The 19,271-nt window shown below is 39.9% G+C and overlaps 3 protein-coding genes across 3 annotated transcripts; 1 reads left to right on the forward strand and 2 right to left on the reverse strand.

Annotated features, from left to right (window-relative positions):
• Positions 1-1,224: 1,224 nt before the first annotated feature.
• Positions 1,225-9,653, reverse strand: nots (nothepsin). The gene is made up of 9 exons (XM_087831046.1): positions 9,598-9,653; positions 9,162-9,342; positions 8,467-8,584; positions 8,110-8,228; positions 7,753-7,952; positions 6,789-6,914; positions 2,154-2,298; positions 1,849-1,947; positions 1,225-1,401 (listed from the first exon to the last, which is right to left on the reverse strand). Exons 1-9 carry the CDS (start codon positions 9,651-9,653, stop codon positions 1,225-1,227), a joined length of 1,221 nt encoding a protein of 406 aa, XP_087687172.1.
• Positions 3,204-6,416, forward strand: LOC148097916 (sterile alpha motif domain-containing protein 3-like). Its single transcript, XM_087831052.1, has 5 exons — positions 3,204-3,327; positions 4,435-4,478; positions 4,569-4,733; positions 5,010-5,216; positions 5,450-6,416. Exons 1-5 carry the CDS (start codon positions 3,279-3,281, stop codon positions 5,642-5,644), a joined length of 660 nt encoding a protein of 219 aa, XP_087687178.1. The 5' UTR covers positions 3,204-3,278; the 3' UTR covers positions 5,645-6,416.
• Positions 9,654-12,126: 2,473 nt separating the features above from the next.
• cct2 (chaperonin containing TCP1, subunit 2 (beta)) lies at positions 12,127-18,850 on the reverse strand. Its single transcript, XM_006780999.1, has 16 exons — positions 18,763-18,850; positions 17,905-17,979; positions 17,745-17,810; positions 17,537-17,648; positions 17,185-17,261; positions 16,959-17,071; positions 16,670-16,872; positions 16,489-16,589; positions 16,234-16,361; positions 15,258-15,361; positions 15,009-15,128; positions 14,805-14,933; positions 14,268-14,371; positions 14,062-14,161; positions 12,566-12,707; positions 12,127-12,486 (listed from the first exon to the last, which is right to left on the reverse strand). Exons 1-16 carry the CDS (start codon positions 18,763-18,765, stop codon positions 12,456-12,458), a joined length of 1,608 nt encoding a protein of 535 aa, XP_006781062.1. The 5' UTR covers positions 18,766-18,850; the 3' UTR covers positions 12,127-12,455.
• Positions 18,851-19,271: the final 421 nt, after the last annotated feature.

Here is a 19,271-nt window from a genome sequence, read left to right on the forward strand (position 1 = left end):
TCCTCATTCTAGCAATCAATCATTTTATAATTAAATCAATCATTGTAGTAACACACATCAAAAACAATGTGCCCCCCCCCAAAAAAAGCCCCAAAAAAACAAAAAACAGATCTCATACAGTTACTGAAAAATATTTTTATCCAACAATATATTTATGCCCAATCTTAATTACTTGACTGAAATACCTTGGAAATTGAACAAGTTTAAAACTGTAAAAATTACCTTCAACTTGTACTAAATGGTGAACTTCAAATTTAAAATGGGAAATCATGAATTATGGTGATGAGCCAGACTCTGGAGGGTTAAACACTGAAATCCATCACTTAGATCATTCATTTTGCCATCTCAATTCAGGAACTTTAAGCTAATTATCTGCATATTCATCTACAGTCCAAATGTAATTTTGTTTTTCATAAAGATGCATAAAAATTGTGCTGTTTAACTCACTATATGGTGTTTTGTGTGAATTTTCTTTTCCCTGAATTTGTGTATCAGAATGTGCAAATTGAGCATGGCCCATTGAGACATTAAATAGCACATTAAAAAAAAATTTGCTGGAATTACTCTTTAATCCTGGTATTCCAAAGATTACAAAAACCCCATAAATGATTCCTTAAAAAAATTAGAAATCAGGCAAAATGAGACAAAATAATCAACAATTATTAGAGTTGAAACCTGTGCAAACCCCCCCCCCCCCCCCCCCCCCAAAAAAAAACAAGCCTATGTATCTTTGTGATTTTTCTAGCTGAAGAATAACTTCCAGCCCACATGAGAACATTTCAAGTTAGCTGTTTATACTGAAAGAATGGGGGCGTTCTCATCCACTTCAATAAACTCTTCTTGGATGCCATCTGGTGGCCATTAGAGGAACTGTAACACTTAATGAAACACTGTTACTCAGGGGAGAAGAACAAAATCTTCTTTCTTTGTGTGATTACTATAAATCACACGTACTTTTGTAAATGTAGATAAAGTGATGAATGTACAATCCCTGTTGCTGCTGTTAAATCTCCAATAACTGTACCTTTTCAAATAAAATGTTAACTTTGTGGTCATTGGGGCAGAAGTAATGGCTAATGTATTGTCAGCAATATTCAGCAGTTTCTAGACAGTTATTTCTCCTTAATGTATTTGGAGAATGATGTGAGAGCAATAATAGGCCAGAGAATGACAAAATGCTTTTCGATTGTGCAGTATTTATTGACTGTTGAGTTAGCCAATAAGTTATGGTTCAGGAGGGTGTCTGGCACGTGCTAAGCCGACCCGGTCATGCCCTTTATCAAAGATGGAGTAGTACTCTGTCAGAAATACATCTCCCAGAATCCACTGAGGGTCTGTGCTTGAATAAATGTCCATAGCCTGGAAACCGCTGAAACAGAACTCATTCTTGCCAAGTGTCTCCTGATAATGACAAACAGTGGATTGTGTAGTTGTTAAGTAGCTTCATTTATAAAAGAGACATTCTATTTCTTAAGCAATTTTAATTGTTAGTAAAAATATAAAAGTATATAAAATAAATATAGCTGCCAAATTACTAAATTTGCACTTAAGTCTCAATGTATTAATGATCTATTTATGATTTTTTTTTGTTGTTTCTTTTAGGGGTGAGGTAAAAAAAAATCTATAAACAGAAGTTTAAATGCTAGCTGCATTTCAAAAAGCAATCTCTGGTTTCAGCCATTTGACAGGTGCATCATTAAAATAATAAAATAATACGCATTTTTGAATACGCCAAAACAATTACCCTTGCTACTATTTTATCCAAAAAAAGAAAGAAAGAAAAAAAAAGAAAGAGAAGACTGGCAGCTGTTCTAACACAAGCTAAAGAAAACAATAAGCCTTCCTTACCTTCCTGATGTACTGTTCACTTGTTAGTGTGTACTCTGTTCCATTCAGGACAAAAGTCACCTGAGGCAAACTGGACAACCTGGCACAGTCGATAACAAACTGAAACACACAAAATGAGGAGTGACATGCTGAAAAAATTCAGTTACGGTAGTCATATAGTATTCTCAAGAAATATCTGATATTGTTTTTGAAGCAGGAATAAGTAGTAAGTCTAAGTGCCCCCTCTGTAGGTTAAACATTTTCTTTGAAAAAGTCATAACTTTCTCTGGTCTTTCAGTAGACTATGAGATGACATATTTTGGTACCTCTCCGAAGTTTGAGGGTGTTGCTCCAATCAGCTGTTGGAGCCTCAGAATGTCATTGGTTGGTCCAGCAATGAGGGAAGTTCCAGTATCAACAATCGCCTGACATCCACTTGGACAAAACAAGTTCACACCTTGTACTGCCACACTGAAATATTAAGCATTTTTTATGTTTCTATTAATGAATGTCTTCACAAGAAAGGGTAACGGTCTTGTGCCGTTTCCCTACACTCTCAGAAATAGAGGTACGAGAGAAGAACATTTTTGTACCTATAGGTACATTTTTTTAAAATGTTCCCTTAAAAGTACAATACTGGTCTTTAAAAGTCCAGAAATGCCCCTTTAAGGGTTCAATTTGAAATAAAGTACAAATCTGTACCATTTTGACCTGTACTGCAGTGACAGTGGCAGAATGTGGTAATGGGTCAGCATGGGAAAATCTGGATGGGCCTGGTTAATTGTAAAATTCATATGAGATGGGAGTGTGCTCATAAAAGCTACATGTTATAATCAAATCTGTTGGTCCTCTCCTCTGTACGTAAATGATCCTATGATGCAAAGAATATCTGTAACCTACCTTTGTGTAAGTTATGTTAAATTATATTTAAAAAATAACACACACACACAATGACATGCGGGCACAACCAAATGATGTTAAAAAAACTGGTCCATTTCCATTTTATTAAGTTCCAGTTATAATTTTTAATGTTTTAAATCTTGGTTGTAGCCTTCAAAAACGTGAAATCATTTTACTGTTATGTTTGGCCATTTACTTTTTCGCTTTTACTACATCCTAGAATTGTTCATTAATTGTGAGGTTTTTATGGAATTTGCAACATCAAGTTAAACCGAGGTTCTTTGGAAGTTAAAATGTCAAGCAGATTTTTATGTTACGGTGACGACATTTTGTAAGTTACAAATATAGTTCGCCAAGACATCATAACGGTTTCTAAACAACCGCGCATTAATACCACAATGTTGTATTTTCATGTGTCAAGTTCGCAACGCGCATTAATCCCAAAGGCTGAAAAGCCAGCAGCGATGAGTGCTCCGCCTCCGCGCTGACTAGCGTTGACGCAGAAAAAGACTCTCAGGGGGTTATCCACGAAGGAGCTCCTTAAAAAATTGATGGAAGAAGGCATTGATGTGTCAGACGACGAGGCGCAAAGGTTTAGAGGTAAGTCGGGTGTGATTTTGTGTTTTTATAAAAATTACGTGTAATTTTACAGTAGAGTTAGCAAAAGTCCGAAGAGCTAGATTTAGCATGGGTGAAAGCTAGCAGTTAGCTAAGTTTTAAACAAAGAAAGGTACAAATGTGGACTATTTGGACTGTTGGTGGAATGTTCAATGTCTGTCTGCCCGCCGTATTCGAGTGTTTTATCAATAAATAGTGACTAACCGTGTACAACAATATAAAAAAATCAATAATTTCTCAAAACATGCTAGTATGTAAATATAGCTATTAACAAAATCGTTTTCTAAGCAAAATTTATCGCATCTAACGTGTTTCCCGCTCAAAGGGATTTTAAACAATGGAAGGTACAGATTTGTACCATTCCACCTACTTAGTGGGATTTTCGAATATGAGAGCTGTAAGCTCTGCTTAGGGACACTGTCTGCAAACACCTGTGATGCCAGCTAGCTGCTCGATCAGGGATCGATTTATAATTTCAAATAAACCAAAATCAAGGAGGCAAATTGTGGGCAGCAAAAACAGACAAGATAGCCTAGGATTCTATTCTCCCGCAGAGTCGCTTGGATCTCAAAGAACCAGTCCAGAAAGAACAGAAGTACCGAAACAAAATAATTGGGACTCTTTATGAAATGCTGTCACAGTACACAATGTAAGGGTTCCTTTCTGAATAATTACATTAATTTCTTAGTATTAATGTTGCTGTTGTACGAGAGGCAGAGAACAAATGGTTAGCCCATCTGCCTCCCAATGAACTGGCAATAGTGGTAAAACCATACATCCTGTGTCTCCAGACCTTGTCTGGACTATGATATCCAAAGTGTTCATTTTCGAATTTGCTCAAGAGTAAATTAATAATTCAGGACTGCAGTCAATTAATTAATGAAGTTTGGGAGAGGTGTGGCTGTTTGTCCATGCCCATTTTTTAAAAAATTAAAATAAACTTTAGCTACATTGATTTGACACTGGTCTATAACATACTATTTACGGTGATAACAGTAATGATTAGAAGAATTGAAGAACAGAAAAGCCCCCAGGAAAGGATAAGAGTAATCAGTGTACTGTGGGTTGTTTTTCTTATGTTTAAAACAGGTACCCAACCCACTCAGACTACACCCAGGTCCTCAAAGCATTATGTGAGTACCTCTCCTTTTTTGTTTCTTTTATAGATTATATTAATATAAAGTAAGCATAATTAACTACTTATATACATTTGAAACAACTAGGACACCTGGCACAGCCAACTCAAGAGAAATTTCAAAGCAGAACGGGCTCCCCTAATCAGCAACGAAGAAGTGACCCGGGTTAAAGAAAAGTTTGGACGCACGCAGAAACATCGGACCACAGAGGAATCCAGCAGCTCCTGTCTGAAGAGACTGAAGCCCTCTCTCGTAAGTCCTCACACCCTCAGCCTCTAAGAGCTAAGGTAACATATGTAGTCTTATTATGTTCACTGTAAAGCTAAAAGTAAACATTAATTGAAAGAAACATGTTAACAGATAACATTAACATAGAAAAAGGAACTTCACAGTTGATTTAACAAAAGTCAGCTCAACTTGCAATTCCTATTCAACATTTTTGCATTTTGTGTACAAATTACCGCATTTCGAGTAACATTAACTTATCAGATTTTACTTATGATAATACTGATATCTGCTTTGACAAAGGATTCGTGCTTTGTGGGGGAAGATGCAGCCTCCGTTGATGCTCATATCAAGGTGCTAAATGATCAGCACAAGAAGCTACATCCTGACACAGCACTGGTGAAAGACCGCATGACAAAAACCTTTGCATGGAGACGTCGAGAGGTAACTGAAGGAATGTGTACTGTGGACCTATTAAAGAGATATCCATTCCTGGGGACATCTGCAGGGGTAAGAATTGTTAAGATGATTGGGGAAACGGCTAATGATTTTTTTGTCTCTAAATCTGATTATTATTTTCTGTACTAACTGATTAATCAATCTGTTCATTATCTTTAGAATTTTTGTTCAAGGGTTAAAGCACTTTACATTTATCTCCAGTCTGTGTCTTTAAACATGTCAAAAGTTTAAATCCACAATGTAAAATGTCATTCTTTTGTCTATTCTGCTCTTTTCATTTCCAGTTGTGTGATGAGGTTGATTTAATGCATCCCTGCCAAGACAACATCTGTCGCCGCTTTAGCGAAAACTTCACTGCTGTTCTTCAAAATGTTCTTCAAATGACCAAGGATTTGCCACTGAAGAAGGTCTACATGGAGGCAAGAGAGAATGCACTGGCTGAAGACATTACAGGTGCTATATTGACCTCATACAAATAGTAAATTTTGTGACATTTCATTTGCTCTCAGTGCTGGGAGTTTTCTTCAGATAGGTTGCTTGTTGACTTTGAACATTCACTCAGCACAAGTGTCAGTGTGCCATTTTCATCTCTGCCAGGTGACTTACAGAATGCTCTGGAAATGAACAAAAGTTTTACAGATGTGCTTCAGCGTGTGTCTGCTATATCTGTCAGCAGTGTCAAATATGAACTTGAGGATGTTTTTGTAGTTGGCCATGTACACACTGAAGCCATACCTATATTCTTTAAAATCAAGTATATTTTGAATGTTGATACTTGTTGGGTATTGTGTGAGAAACTGTTACTTCCTTGCACTTATGAATGTCATTTCCATGCTTACCAAGTGGCAGTTGACAATGACTGGATCCTGTTCAATCCAGGAAATGAATTAGACTTTCAAGCTCTAGACACCTATTTAGTTGATGATAGGCTGTTTGTGTCCTTGAGGTATTCTGTGTGACGTGATTGCAAGCACATTTTCCACTTTGTCTATATATATGACATATATATATTCTGGCTTGTTGAAGTAGAGCAAAACATTTGTGGACAGTTTTTTAAATACATGCATGCTCTGTGATCCGTCAAAACATTGTGTTCAGGTGTTTAATGTCTTTATGTGATTGTTTACTTTTGTTAAATGAATGTATTTTTCTTGACATGTCCTATGGCAATATACGAATGTAATCAAGGATGTATTCCTGTGGTTGTTTAAATGCTTTGATGTGATTCTATTATCGAAAATAAATGGTTAAATAACCAAATATTTTGGACTATTGGGGGTACATTTTTGTCTCTTTAGGTACGAAATAGGTTGTCGCTGGGGGGGTACCCTCATAGGTCCCCTGTTGTACCCTTTTCAAGGGAACATTTCTGTACTATAGTTTGAAGGTACATTTATGTCTTAGGAAAGTACATGATTGTACTTCAGATGGTACAACTTCATAAGGTACAAAAATGTACCAAGCCTAAAGGGTACAGAAATGTCCCTCAAAAAGGAACACCCCCAGCGACAAGCATTTGTACCCTTTTTGGTACACTTTGGTACCCCTATTTCTGAGAGTGTACTGCAAGTGGTTCATAGTACACTGCCAAAGTACTGTGCTGTTGGGATATGAAAAATGTACCTGTCCATCTTGATCTGCCAATACCCCTTGGCAGTGACAGGATGCCAGTTGATTGGTCCAATATACAGCGCTTCGTTTGTTCCACCTAACAACAGTTCCCCTGCTGGATTGGTACGGCTAGTTTTTCTGTGGGCACAAAACTCACATTTAAGTAAACAAAAGATAAAAACTCTCATATTAAAAACAACAAACACATTTATATCCCTCAAGAAGTACAGCATCTCTGTCGAGTGCCTAACCAGATACTCTTGGACTGGACCCCTGAAACACTGGAGAAATGCTTAAATAATTACAACCATATGGATCTTCCTGGTTCACCTGGTGATTGTTCTTCTTTATCCTATCATGTCTATGATCGAAATTGTAGAATTACCCTGTCGTACTTAAGCATACTTAGAAGCCATAAGACCTCCCTAAACATCAAGTATCTCTGAAACACCGCTCACCAGATGCTCTTGTCAGCGAAGCCAAGCGGATTTGTTCTGATATCACTGTAGATGGTAGGAAGTCTATAAGTCTTGGACCTAGACACAGACTAGGCAGACCCTATTTAAAAAACTGAAACCTTGGGAAAAACTCTCATCTCCACAGCTCACAGTAAAACCCCTTTGAACTTCCTGGTTACCCTTGACCTTTTCAGTTCTCTGTGGTTATCTCTTGCTCTGCCTTTACCTCTTGACCAACCAAAACTCTATCAATACTTAAGAACTTGTTGTGAAACTTCTGCCTGTTTCAAAGCATGATTTTTAAAGTTGCTTGCCCAGAAATTCTAAAAATAAACCCTCTTAACATCTACAATGTAAGAGTAAACCCATCCATATTTTCAGCAGGGCTGCCAACAACCAGGTGGGTAGTAAGAGGTTAACAGACAGGAAGAAGTAATTATCCTCCCTCTCATGCACCTCTGAGCCTGACAATGAGCATCTAATTGAGGTGAAATTGTGAGCTCCTGATATGAATGCACCTGCTCAGGTAAAAGGAGAACACTGGCTGGTCCACTAGCTTCTGTGCAATCATGTTGTCAAAAACATTGGTGCCCAGAACCTCTGCAAGGGATTGGTAACTCATTCCCAGAACACCGTCAAACTTCGCCGTCAGGAATGATTCACTAGGTTCGTAAACGGACTCCCCAAACTCTTGGTTCAGGATGGTTAGATCACCAATCTGGAACAAGTTGATTAAGATAAAACAGTACTTCTTTAGTTGTGCCTGAATGTCAAACTGAGTTTGATGGATGAAAATATTTTTGAAATTAATCGTGGCAGCTGTTAGTTAATTTTAATACTGAAGTTTAGCTTTTTAATTTTGAGAGCTTTTGGACCTTCAGTGTGTCTCTGGCCATAGTTCCAAGCAGGTGACCTGATCCGTAGTGAATCCCAAATCTCCGACCATCATGCCTGAACGAAGCTGATTTAAATGCCTTGAAACGCTTGTGGAGCGCTGTGAATGCAAACACACACACAGACATTACCTTTTCTTATATTCATTACATGTTATTTACTTCATGTAGACTTGCCTTTGTCAGATTTATGTCCCTACAACATCTTTATACAAGTACACACACAGACTTTGAACTTCTTATCAGACTGGAACAAAATTAACCAAAGTCAGGCTGCCCTGACCTGCAAATGCAACACTGGTGTTGTGTGGTATTGTGTGGTGCTATGTAAGGTGTTACCGCAGGCCTCGCTGATGCAGTAGGATGATGGCACCCAGAGGTCAGCTGATCCGGTGTCAAAAATCACAGAAAAGTTCTGCTCTGGAGTCCCCAAACTGATCTCACCATAAAACTGAGCCTGAAACGCAGCAGGGGCACAAAGTGTGGCTGAGATTTTAATTTGAAAAATTCTGAGATAAATAAAAAGGTAGCCGGTTGTGACATGCTCATGCTAATGTTAGCATGTATGCTAACATATTTTGGCCAGCTTGGCACTCCCTTTGTTTTGATAGTATAAATTAGATAAGTTAGTTTCTATTCAGTAAACTGGGCTGTGTTGTTTTCATTTTAAAGCTTCTATATGTAGGAAATAACTACATCTTACTTTGGGGACATATATCTTGTGAGGACATAAAGAATGGAAATGCAGTACATATGATCACTTTTTCCTTATTTTATTTCTGCTTCTGTAATAATACTTAATACTGCTTCTGTCCAACTTGAGTTGCATACTTAGGACATACTGATATTTCAGAACTGAGCAACTTTCCCTCAATTCTGATAATCATTCTTAAATCAGCATATTTATGGACAACACTGATCCCTAGAGGAATATTTAAATCACTGTAACAAGGTTAAAACTTCTCACTGGATATTTTAATAATAGCTGAAGGCTTTGAACCAGCAACCCTGACTCTCAGTGTTGTTCTTCTTACATCCATGAAGTTGTAGATCCTCTCGCTGGTGCGTCCGAGCCTCAGTGACGGCGTGCTGGACGGGAAGCACTGAGCGTAACGGCGGTTAATCATGTCAGGGGCGTGATCCTTCAGGAACTCATTCAGCAGGCCATCAGCTCGCAATCGAGTACGAATTGAGCGCGTCCGTCTAAGAGGTATGCTGACGATGGAACATTTTAGTATCTCTGTAAGTTTTTTTTTTTTTTAATTTTAAAACTTTTTATATCAAATTGTCTTTTTTGATTTGAAAACAGTTGGCCTAGTTTTGGCTCAACAGAGGAAGGTCCACTAAGCAGCACCTTGATAAATGTACAACAAAGAAGAAAAGCAGACTTTATATTGTTAAATCCCTGGTGGCTGCACAGCTGTTAATATAAAGAGAACAACCATATTAACAAAGGTGTAATTATCCTACCTGACCAGCGCTGAGGTCATCCATGTTAAAAACAGCAGGAGCAGCAGCCTGAACATGTCTGTATCTGCCAGTCTGAGAGACTGCTGTTTGGCACCCGATGGGGACGTTTATCAGACTGAACTGTAAGTCTGATTGGATCTGAGTCTGTGAATAAACTGTGAGAAGGTCCACCCCAAAAAGCTTAAACAGACAGAAGAAGTCTTTATTATTCAGTTATTTGATCACATAAGATTTTAGATTACGTGGATCAACAAGTATTTAAGTCATCCATGGCTCTCTCAGCTACCAATACAGTATATGTCCAAATCTGGGAGGTCAAGGCTTTTTTTACGTATTATTTTTTATTATTAAACTAGCAACCTGACTTGAGCCCCTTAGACTCCCATGTTAAAACTTTACAGCAGAAAAAAAGACGTTTGATTTCCCCTTTATATGTAAACCTTTTTAAATAATTTAAACAGGTTTACAAATTCAATTGTATAAAGTTAGAGTTTGCATTATTAGAGGCGTGACCTCTTTGACTGACAGGTGGATGGTGACACGGCTGAAGCTGCTGACTGTCTGCTAGATTTAACTTCAGCTAGCTGGAGTCCCTGAACTGGACCTCTGTTATGGCCACCAGAGGGGACCAAACATTTTTCTGAATGTTACTAATGAAGCCCGCTAAATTTTATACCCGCCCTGCAGTGGGCCAGTGCCCAGTGGCTTGTTAACTGCGATGTACGATAAAGTTGGCATCAAATTGACATCATATGCATAGCAACCATTTCTACAAGTTAAACAACTCTTGATTTTTGTAACATGGCGCGTTGTGCTTTTACTGCTGCCGCTGGGTTGAAGGCACGAGTGTAAAGTAGTGTTGATTTTAATGATTTATCAGTACAGTACGCTCAGAGACTCATAGAGATTCAAAGATGAAAAAAGCTTTGCTCCCAGTTATTAAATCTTCCCGTTTTTTTAAACCAATGTTAATGTGGCGCTACCATCTGGTGCTGACACCTACTGTTCAGGAGACTCAGCGGCCAGAACAGCAGAAATCGATGTGTAATGATGTCACAGACGGCATGCGAGTAACATGGTGGGTATACTGGCACTTTTAGCTGGTAACTTAGCACCCTGTCATCAAGATATGGTCAGATGGATGACACCATCTTACCAGGATGTTATTAGACTAATATTATATTAAATTAGTATTTTTAAACTGTTGGGCTGAGTGTTGTCCATTATTACGCCCATCTTCTGACTGGGAATGTTCCAGCTGACTTTAAACATGCCATACTGCTTTTAATGATCTCCAAACTCTTGTTCTCTGTCGTTTGTCACCAGCTTCAGCTCCAGGATTGGGTACTTGCTACTTTCAGATCCAAGTGCTGCATTACACACAGTGGATTATTGTATTCTTGTCTGTAGACTGGAGAGTTGTGAAAGCATTACAGGAACTGCTCTTTAGCGGTTTAAATCGTATTTTAACCAGCAGACGTTTTTTCTGTGGGTGGCTTTTCAGCATCACCTGCTCCCCTCACACTGTTATTCAGATGACTCACAAACCTACCCTCCTCCCAAGAACAGCCTTGCTGAGATACAATCCCAGATACCTCTAAACATCTTCAATCTGAATGAGCAAAAAACAGAAGTGACCTTCACTCCTCGTGTAAATGTAAACTTTCTAAAATTACAGAACCCCCTTTACAAGAAAACAAACAAACAAACCCTGGGTGTGCTTTATGACAACAACAGTAGCATTTTGTGTTTTCTGGCACCGAATGAGCAATTTTTTTTTCTAGTTTTAAAGGTTAAACATTTTCCTATGAAAAGCCATCTGTGTGGTTAAGTCTGATTGAGTAACTGTTGACACTCTGAGGTCTTAGTCACTTTGACCTCAGTAAGTTACTGCAGATCAATCAATAATCAGCACTCCTGATCTGCTTGCTCATTTCCAGGTTATGAAATGCAATTTCTGGAGTGTCTCACCACAACAGCTGATCATAAATAAATCTGTATATATTTTACATCTTTATATATAAAAGTACTGATTACGTGCACATGCTCAACGACATGTTAATACAACTGTCACATCAGCCAGTCATAGATGATGTCACAGTCACCAGATGGCCATCCAACAGCTTTGGGATGTTGCAGAATGAGAGAATTGCATCATGAATGTGAAATGTACTGATGCATGACTGCAGCTGTGCGATGGAATCATGTTAACATGGGCCAAAATATCTGAGGCAGTTCTGAAGGCAAAGGTAAAGCCAGGTAACAGCGAAATGTAACTAATAAAGTAACCAATAAATGCATTACCTTGAAAATGAGTGATAGTCCTACTGTTTCCAAGCTGCTGATCTCAGTAGAACAACTCATCAGACATCTAGAAACCTGCACCAACCTAATGTACAGTCTGACTAATTATACAAGATTAAATCTGCTTCAGATTTTTCAGTTGCAGTGATTACTTCTATTATTTGGAAAATGTTAAATATAAATGCCAAAGAATGAAAAACTAAATAAATAACAGCAACAAAAGAATCAGGTGACCGGTTCATTTATTCAGTAAACAAAACAACGTTCAAACTTCTTTCCTAAGCGTAGCTGGCACCAACCAGCCTCGGCCAACAGCTCAGCTAATGTTAGCATAAAAAACAAAACAGTGTGAAGACTTCTCATCTTCACTTTATGCTGAAACTGCACAGCATAAGCTAGCATTAGCAGAGCCACTGATGTTAGCTGTGTCTGGTGGTTAGCATCGGCCAATTCAACAGAGAAAAAAAATTGACAATTTGATGTAATTTGAACTACACAGAAGTGATAAATAACTAAAGTGATCCCCGTTTGTTTTTTCGCATCCTCCTCTTCCTCTAGCAGGGGTGATGGTCGGGAACTCTCTTCCTACAGAACAGAGATGAAGAGTAAATTTCTGTAATCTGGTACAAACAAACGCAGATGATCTGAAAAGGACTGAACTGACCTGGGTGCAGCTTTGATGATGTTGTCCACTCTTAGGATCATCTCGGCGGCCTCAGACGCGCTCAGCAACATCTGGCGCTTCACTTGGAACGACTCTGTGATGCAGAGATCTACCATGTTTCCCACCGTGCCATCAGACATGTCTGCGGGGAAACACAGATGCTGTTAGAATCTAACAGCTGCTTTACCACCAAATCACAAGAATAAAACAGGAGAAACAGGCATGCTAAGCTAGTCAGCAGTTTGAATTATTCACAATAAAATGTGATTTAAGCTAGGTAGTTAGCCTTCTTTGTAAGATGTTAGCTACCTTTTTATGGTGCAAGTGGTAGTTGGTTGTCTTTTTGTGGCTTTAGCTCAGTTGCTATCCTTTTATGATATTAGCTTTTTGTCTATAACACCAGCGTTAGTTAACTTTTTTTGGAATTTAGCCAAACAGTTAGTCGTTTTTATTTCACACAGCCTTAGTTAGCATTTTCACCTGTGACTTTAGCTACATAGTTATTAATCTTTCTAGATTAGGTGTCTCTGCAACATTATCCTGTGACTTTAGCTAAGCATTCGAGCAAGATAACAAGATATTACACCTCTGTACAACAGTCTTTCGTCAGCTTTCTATGCGTAAGTTTACTTAGGTAGTTAACCATGTTTATGATACTAGTTGTCTATGACATTAACTTTAGTCTGCCATTTTTAGGTTTAGCGAAACAGTTAAGTGTCTTTAGCTGTACAACCTTAGCTGTAGTTACACATTTTTCCGTGTTTAGCTACATAATTGCTCTTTCAATTCCTCTTCAATGTTTGCCATCTTTCTATGCCCTTTTCTATAGTTGACCATCTTTGTAGGATGTTAATCGTTTATGACTTCAGTTAAGTAGTCATGCTGTTTTGACTTTAGCTTTAATTGGCTTTCTATATGTGACTTTAGCTACAATTAGCCAACCTTCTGGGACTTTGGCTTAATAAATAAGCAATTTTTTTTTTAAAAAAGTCAGATATTTATAATGTTAGCTTAGTTATTTGGCCATCCTTCACTTTAGCCACATAGTTAACCATCTTTCTAAGATGTTCACCCTCTTTATATCTCCAAAAGTTGATTCTGTTCATCTGGACGTAGCGTTTTCTGGGAGAAACGTTTCTCCCAGAAAACGCTACGTCCAGATGAACAGAATCAACTTTTGGAGATTTATTTTCCTGGATGATTGAGAATGCATCAAGACATCCTCTTTATATGATATTAGTTCTAGTCTTTCTAGGATGCATATTTTCTCTCTAGCATTAGCTGCACTTACCCATCTTCATAGGAAGTTAGATTCAGTCGGTATGCAGCTAGCTGTGGTTCTGACTGTGTTAGTAGAGCAGCACAGGTTCAAGGATAAACCTTGATACCTTTTTTTTTTTTTAAATAACGCAAACATGTGTTTGTTAATAATTATAGTTATTATTCTTCTAGTTCTGAGATGAGGTGATGTGTGCTTGTCTGTGAGCATCACTCACTCAGTCCAAACGTGGTCTTGTTCTCCTGATGCGCAGCTCTGAGCTGAGCCACCAGGTCGGCGCTGTCGTATCCGGCGTTGTCTGCGATGATGGTTGGCAGCTGGAAGAGGAAGCGGATGATGACACTTGAGATCAAAGTCACATGTGGTTGTAATCAAAGAAATTCCTATGATTTACAATTGTAGAATCTGAGTTTTAGTATTTACCATCCTCAGAGCCTTGGCAAATGACTCCATGGCAACCGACTCCTTTCCTGGCGTCCTGTTGGCCAGATCACTCACAACCTTGGCCATCAGCATCTCAGAGCAGCCTGATGAGGAGCAGAACACACACAAGTGTGGGATGGTATTAGTTCATCATTAGGGATGGGAATTGAGAACCGGCTCCCAGTAGTTCAGTTCCCCGGAATTGTAAGTCTGCCTGCTGATAGATCCCACCTATCGGTTCCACTTGTGCTACAATCAGCTGATTTCAGTTCGTTTGCCGGAGGAGGAAAACAGCAGCGCTTTCTGCAGCGTGGATTTAAACATTCATTCTATTTTCATTGCACTAAAGACAGTAAACACGATGGTAAAATGGAGACTGCATCCAGGACAGAAACAGCTTTATTATGCTGCTAACACAAATTCCCATCCTTAAGAACCTTAATGTTCCACATGTGCCGCATTTTTTGTGCTCTGCTGTAAGGTAGGCGAAGAATGAGGACAGTGCTGTAGTTTTAGATCAGCTGTATGTGCGCCTACCTCCTCCATAGACCGTGCGTGGCTCGATCACCGTCTGTGAGAGCACACACAGAGCATCGTGCAGTGAGCGCTCCGCTTCATCCAGGATCTGCTGGGTCGCTCCCCGCAGGACAACGGTGCATGCCTCACCTGAGGAAGAGGAGGAACTAAAGATGAGTATGTCATTATGAAAAATGAGTTCAAGTCCTCAGTGTGTGTTCGCACCCAGGGCAACTCCAGAGAAGTGGATGAGCGTGTCCTCGCCGATCATCACCTCCTCGATCAGCTTGCAGTGCCCGAGCTTCACCAGCTCTGGGTGGTCAAAGGTGGAGGTGATCTCCCCACCTGATCACATTACATCAGTAATCAGTGAAGGTCACATTTTTTCAAGTATTTAACACATGAAAAAGATTGTAAAACACACCTTTCGTTAAAGAACAGTTTATTTTTGTGTGTTTGTATATGCATACACACCGGTGACGAGAGCGAGGCGCTCAATGCCAGCGAAGTCGGCGTGCTCGATGGCCATGACGCCAGCCTGAGCGAAGAGCTGCTCTGGGTAGTTATAGATGAGCTGCCTGTACGAAGGGAAAACAAAACAAACACTGGGGTGAGTGACGCTGAGATAAAGTGAGCAACTGTCCCATTGACCACTGCCTCAAACAAACATGGAGAACATCATGCTGAAGCTGACAAACATGGCTCACTATTTTACACACTGTTAATATTGGATTCTGTATTCTCAGGTTTATTTACACAAAACTAACGCCTTAACCATCTTTAAAATTTGTCTGCATTTTGCTAATTGTGTGTAGGAGATCCTGTCATCAGTGAGTAGTAGCCTCATATCCACCAAACAGATTTAGCTGCTGCTGTTTTAAACCCTGTGGAACCGCTTTGTGTTTCATGGGAACACATCAAAATCCAACATGTTGCCAGGAAAACACATTTAATACTTCTTTTTTTTTTTAAAAAAGAGCATCTTCGACTTTTTAAAACATCCCTGACCAAATTTTAGGCAGCTGTGTTAATCCAGCTATGAGGTGCACAACAAGATGGCGCTTTGACAGGCCCTGAATTCTGGCATGCAGGCATGTCAAATCAAATCAAATCACTTTTATTGTCACATCACATGTGCAGGTACACTGGTACAGCACATGCAAGTGAAATCCTTGTGTGCAAGCTTCACAAGCAACAGGTGTGCAAAATACAATACAATAACAGAAGTGTTTGCATCAACCTCTGATTACACGTATGAAGTTTGGGCCAGACTGGGCAATAATGCAGCTGCCACGCCCTTTATGAAAAACTAAAAGAGGCTTCACAGTTCAGCATCACTAAGACCTTCAGGTTAGACTGACCAACAAAAACAATGTGATTAAACCTCAGAGAGGACAGAAGCAGAACACCTGACAGGTTACAGAAACGTGCAATGGCGGTTCAGTCGTACCTGTTGATGAAGCAGTTGATGCCGTGTTTCAGGATTCTGTCGACCTTCTCCTTCATCTTCTCTTTCTCTGCGAGTTCGATCTCTGCGACCTTTGCCGTCGAGTCAACGCGAACCCTGGAGCCGAAGATCTGACAGACGCAGAAACACAAACAATCACGATATCGATCACACGGGAACAGGAAGCACCCGATTTAGATCCTCTCGCTTTCTTTCACAAACTTGCAACGTCTCCTGACAGTGACCTGGTGTTTTTACCTTGATCTTGTCAGTGTCCATGCCAGTGTTGGCAATCAGGATGTTGGCGTTCTCCAGCCTCTTTGGCTGGTTCACTCCGATCTTCTTGTCCAATAGGAAACCTAGACATGGACAACAGACATTACAGTCCTGCAACCAATCAGGAATGAGACAGGAGATCCGTGACGTTGCATGATCTCACCTTCATCCAGGTAGGAGTCAGTGAGGCTGCCTCCCAGCTTCTTGATGATGTGGATGGCCTCCAAGTTTCCAGAGCCTTTCAGCCTCATGACGGCGTTGACGGCGAGCTTGGCAAAGTGATCTTTGTGGTGAGTGAGCAGCTTGGAGGACAGTGTGGTGCGGGCGATGTTCAGCAGGTCCTCCTGGAAACGAGCTGGGTCATTGCTATGGAGACCAGAGAGGATGATGAGGCAGGGAAAGCGGAAGGTGAAAGCAAGGAGACAAACACGGACATCTTAATTTTGCCTCACCTGTGGTCGACAGCTGCGTCCCTCAGAGCCTCTCTGGCCGCCTGAGTTGCTTTCCTCCAGCCAGAGATGATAGTCTGTGGGTGGATCTTCCTGGCGATCAGAAGCTCCGCCTCCTGAAATGGCAACACTGACAGCTGAGACTGCGAGCAAGGCCCACATGGCCACCACAGCAGGGAACCAGGGTGTGCTTTACTTTGAAATCTGAGTCTGACAAATAGGTATTTACCCGCAGCAGCTCTGCGGCGAGCACGGTAACGGAGGTCGTCCCATCTCCGACTTCATCGTCCTGAACTTTGGACATGTCTGCAAACACAATTGTTCTCCCATCAAAACCTCAGATAAAAGGTCTCAGTGTTATATCATTTGATCACAAAGGATCTCTAAATTACACTTAATTAGTATTTTTTACTGTGTCTTAACCAATAAGCATGGACACTCTACTTTAAATCAGCTTTTTTATTTGTTAGCCTACTTTTAGTGAGGTAGTGCAAATTCAGCACCAAGAAACCTTCATTAATGTTTATTTTTTCTTGTAAACCTTTAACCTGGATCTTAAAGTGTCAAGCGTCTCCACTCACCAACCAGAACTTTGGCAGCTGGGTTGTCGACACCGATAGCTTTCAGGATGGTTGCACCATCATTGGTCACAGTCACTGTGCCACCCTTCCCGCCACCGAGCAGGATCTTATCCTGAAGAGAAAGAGAAACCCTCTGATTACAACTTATTCTTGTGTTTCCTTAGACTAAAATTCTGCAGTAGCACTCTTGAGGTTTGAATCAACCTACCATCCCCTTCGGGCCAAGAGTGCTCTTCACCAGATCACCAATAGCGATGGCACCAATAAAAGATGACTAGAGGGAGAAAAATTGAAAGGTTTAACTGAACTTGAAACAGAATAAACACATTTTTTTATGGCGAGTATGCATCTCATACAAAGCAACTCACCAGTCGGGCAGTCTCTGCTTTTTCTTCATCTGCTCCATGTTTGAAGATGTTGACCGGGGCCATCGATAAGGACGCCTACAAAGAAAGGCAACAATCAAACAGTCAGTCACTGATTACTGATCATTACAGTAACTTTTGTACATTTCACAAAAAAGCCACAAAATGTTACACTTTAACAAACTTGAATGAAATGTATATCTATATGTTGCTGCTAGGCGTGCACAGGGTATTTTTTTCCTGCGGCCGTGAAGGCAACAGCGACAGTCGAGACCTGCCCCTAATACACTAGAAACCGCTAGAAGCTTTTAGACAAATTAATAAGAAAATAAGCACAACGTAAAAATGTAAACATCTCTGTCTCATGTTAGCTGGTAAAACATTTACTTGTCGGTCACGTTCACTGTTTCTGCCTATAGCGCAATTATTAACCATTTATTAGTGTCTAGAATTGCTGAGTTGTTCCTCAAACGGTCACAAAGCACAAATGACAACCAACCCTCCGTTAGCATGCTAACGGGTTAAACGAGAGGAACAAGAGCAGCCAGAGGGGCACCAAAGCAACCACACAGATTAGTTTTCTCCGTTCGCTGCCATAAATCTGCCAGCTTCATCACAACCTATGTAATGACACACAGGTCCACATTTAAGCTGTTAGCTTAGCTGCTAGCGCATTCACAACGCCCATGTGCTTGCTTGCCGGTTAGCACCGCCAGCTAACGGGGAGCCAAACTGCCTCTGAAACTGACTAATGACTTAGAAGCTGCTGAACTGAATCTGTAAGCGCTTGTAGACAAATACGAGCGAATCTGTTTATTTAGATCTGTCCAAAATATTAAAGAAACAACGGTAAAAGCTCACCATAATGTCTAGTATTCAGCGGAGAAGCTGTGCACGCACACTCAAGAAGGGAGGGACGACGCTGTGACGCTGTGACGTACAAACCTAGTGCTGCATTCAGAGTCGATCACGGAAAACACTCCGTTCCAACATCTGTTCAGTTTTACACCCATATACGGTATGTATTATACAGAAGAACAAATATAGGATTTTAAACCATAGTCTTCATCAAAGGATGCTTAATGTGGTTTAATTACCTTCGTTTGGGATTTTTAAATTCTAACTTATCCTTGTGTCTACTGTGTTAGTGAGATTAATACACTTGCCCATTTCAAATGCAGTATATGAAAGGTTCATTTTCTCACACTGAAAGGTCAGGTTATCTCTGGTATGACCATAGTATATGATCATATCCAGATCATATTTGAAATATGAAGTATAATATATGTTTTCCCGTGAGCAAAAGCTAGCAAAACTAATCAATAGGTTGTTCACAAAGCAGAGACACATTTTGACTTCAAAATTAGAAG

Source organism: Neolamprologus brichardi, chromosome 17, assembly GCF_056152115.1.
Source record: "Neolamprologus brichardi isolate AB-2024 chromosome 17, ASM5615211v1, whole genome shotgun sequence".
NCBI lineage: Eukaryota > Metazoa > Chordata > Actinopteri > Cichliformes > Cichlidae > Neolamprologus > Neolamprologus brichardi.